The 2,413-nt window shown below is 49.2% G+C and overlaps 1 protein-coding gene across 1 annotated transcript in view; it reads left to right on the forward strand.

Annotated features, from left to right (window-relative positions):
* LOC310790662 (transcription factor COE1-A) overlaps positions 1–1,762 on the forward strand; it is a gene marked incomplete at its 3' end in the record, with an annotated part of 7,851 nt that extends 6,089 nt beyond the window's left edge. The window contains exon 6 of the mRNA XM_083652384.1: positions 1,690–1,762. Within this exon, the coding sequence (XP_083508510.1) occupies positions 1,690–1,762 (73 nt within the window). The remainder of the gene's footprint in view (positions 1–1,689) is intronic.
* Between the last annotated feature and the right edge of the window lie 651 nt (positions 1,763–2,413).

A 2,413-nucleotide genomic window follows, 5' to 3' on the forward strand; every position in this document is an offset into this window, starting at 1 on the left:
TCTAGAAATAGACGCAGAGCTAGAAGAAGAATGCTTAGACGCAGAGCTAGAAGAAGAATGCTCGTGGCCAAAGCAGCAGCGAGCGACCACTTCCTGGTTATCACACAAGGCAATTTAGACCACTTGTTTTCATATGCTGCAGGAAACGCTTGAGATCAGAAATGTGATCTGGCTCTGCAAGCCTCCTGTCCTGTGGGACTCAAGAAAGTAGAGGAGGGGGGGGGGGGGGGAGGGTCTCTCTCTCTCTCTCTCTCTCTCTCTCTCTCTCTCTCTCTCTCTCTCTCTCCATCTCCCTCCCACACACACACATGTAGTCAAATCCAGGCATACACACAGTGAAGAAAGGTATAGCGCAGGCATGATGGTACTTTTTTGGGGGGCGGGGGGGGGGGGACTGGGGGTTGGGGGGCACACGGCGGCACGTTCCTACATTGTGCTGCAGTCAAATGATTCAGAAAGGAACTCGTCACATCAGTATGCAACCCCCTTCTACCCAGCATGCACTACTCCCCAGGTCCAGTGGGACCACTCTCTGTGACCCACTTCTGAGAGAGAGAGAGAGAGAGAGAGAGAGGGAGAGAGAGAGAGAGGGAGAGAGAGGCGGGATAGAGGGAGGGGGACGAGCGAGCGAGGAGAAGGCAGAGAACATAAGATGTGTGTCTGTGTGATGTCTGACAGAAATGGAGCTAACCTGAGCCCCGCAGGCTAATTCAACACTAGTTCCTATCCAGCTGCCGTTCTCCAGCTCGCTCCTCCTCTGTTTTGCCAGCTACCTAACTTGAGCGATAGCAGGTAAAACCGCCCCGCTGATCTGATCTCAGCGACTCTTAAGAGCCGGAGCGCCCGTCTTACCTCTCCCCCCCCAAGCCCCGACATAAGTCCAATTTATGCGGTTCCTTAAAGTCTTACATGCCGGGGGAAAGTCTCACGCCCCGGTGCTCCCCGTTTCTCTCTCACCTGACTTCCTTTCCCCCGCGCTTTAAGGCGGCGGCTCTCAAACTTTTTCCCGTCAAGCCCCCCCCCATCGAGCCCCCCGAAACTGACACAACTTATTACGCCACGGAACGCCTTTGATACGATTTTGTCCCAGGGTCCCCCCATCATCTGATACGCTTTGAGCTGTTTAGCTGCTGTTAGATGTTTTACTAGAGAAAGTGTATGAAACCCGTGACCAAAATAGTCATCCATTTCTGTCATTGTGTTACCGATGGATGGTATTATAGTGAAAATAAATGATCCCCCTTTTTGTTGGGGACCCCCCTGGAACCCCCTCACTTTGAGAACCGACCGGCTTCATACGCTGTTCACAATCGAGCCTTACACCTTACAACCAGAGCAATCTAGTAAGAGAGTGGCGTCAGCGGAGGTCCAAAATGTGTGAGTCATTAGCCAATGAACAGCCAGGAAGGGGTCTCGCGCTACTTTTGAATGCTAAAATAAAGCTGATAATGTACAATTTGATTCTAATTTTTTTTTTTTTTTTTTAAGTACAACACAAACTGTCCACTTTGCTGCAACTCAACAGTGCTGCTTAATCAAGAACCTTACTTCCCTGGAACAATTGAGAGTAAAAAACTGGTCCATTGGAGTGAATGGAGATGTCGCGACTCTTCCATATACACGGCTCTGCTTACAACTAACTCCCCTCTGTCTCTGCACCCCCCCCCCCCCCCCCCCCGCCCCCTCCAGTCGATGCTGTGATAAGAAGAGTTGTGGCAACAGGAATGAGACCCCGTCCGACCCCGTCATCATCGACAGGTAAGCACACCTCGCCCTCTCACCCCCGCACACATGCTGCCAGGTGCTGTCATCGCAAGCACAAACACAGCGCATCGTATGTCTGCGCACACGTGTGTGTGTGTGTGTGTGTGTGTGTGTGTGTGACGTGTGTGTGTGTGTGTGTGTGAGACGTGTGTGTGTGTGTGTGTGACATGTGTGTGTGTTTGTGTGTGTGTGTGTGAGACGTGTGTGTGTGTGTGTGACATGTGTGTGTGTTTGTGTGTGAGAGAGACGTTGAATAGCATTACACAGGCAATCAGCAAACATTACAGCTTTGACAACACAGAGGCTGAGGTTCAGTCCGACCCGAGAAATATACATTCAGAAAAATAATGACGGCGATAGATTTATTGAGATTCTTTGCTTGTATTTGATAAGGTGACGTAAGGAAAATGCACCCTGTTTTTCAGATAAAAGCAATTTAGTGGGAATCTAATTTGAATGCGGGGAAATAAAACAGATAAAATACACCGCTTGGTTGTTTAAAAGTCAGGAGGCATTATTACCTAAATCAGTGAGTCTCAAACATTTTCATGTCAACGACCCCTAAACCGACACAAATTAGACCACGGGCCCCCATTTGATATGATTTTATGTGTTTTATGTTTGATTAGAAAGTGTATGAGACACACAA

This window comes from Poromitra crassiceps (assembly GCF_964638095.1).
Source record: "Poromitra crassiceps genome assembly, chromosome: 15".
NCBI lineage: Eukaryota > Metazoa > Chordata > Actinopteri > Beryciformes > Melamphaidae > Poromitra > Poromitra crassiceps.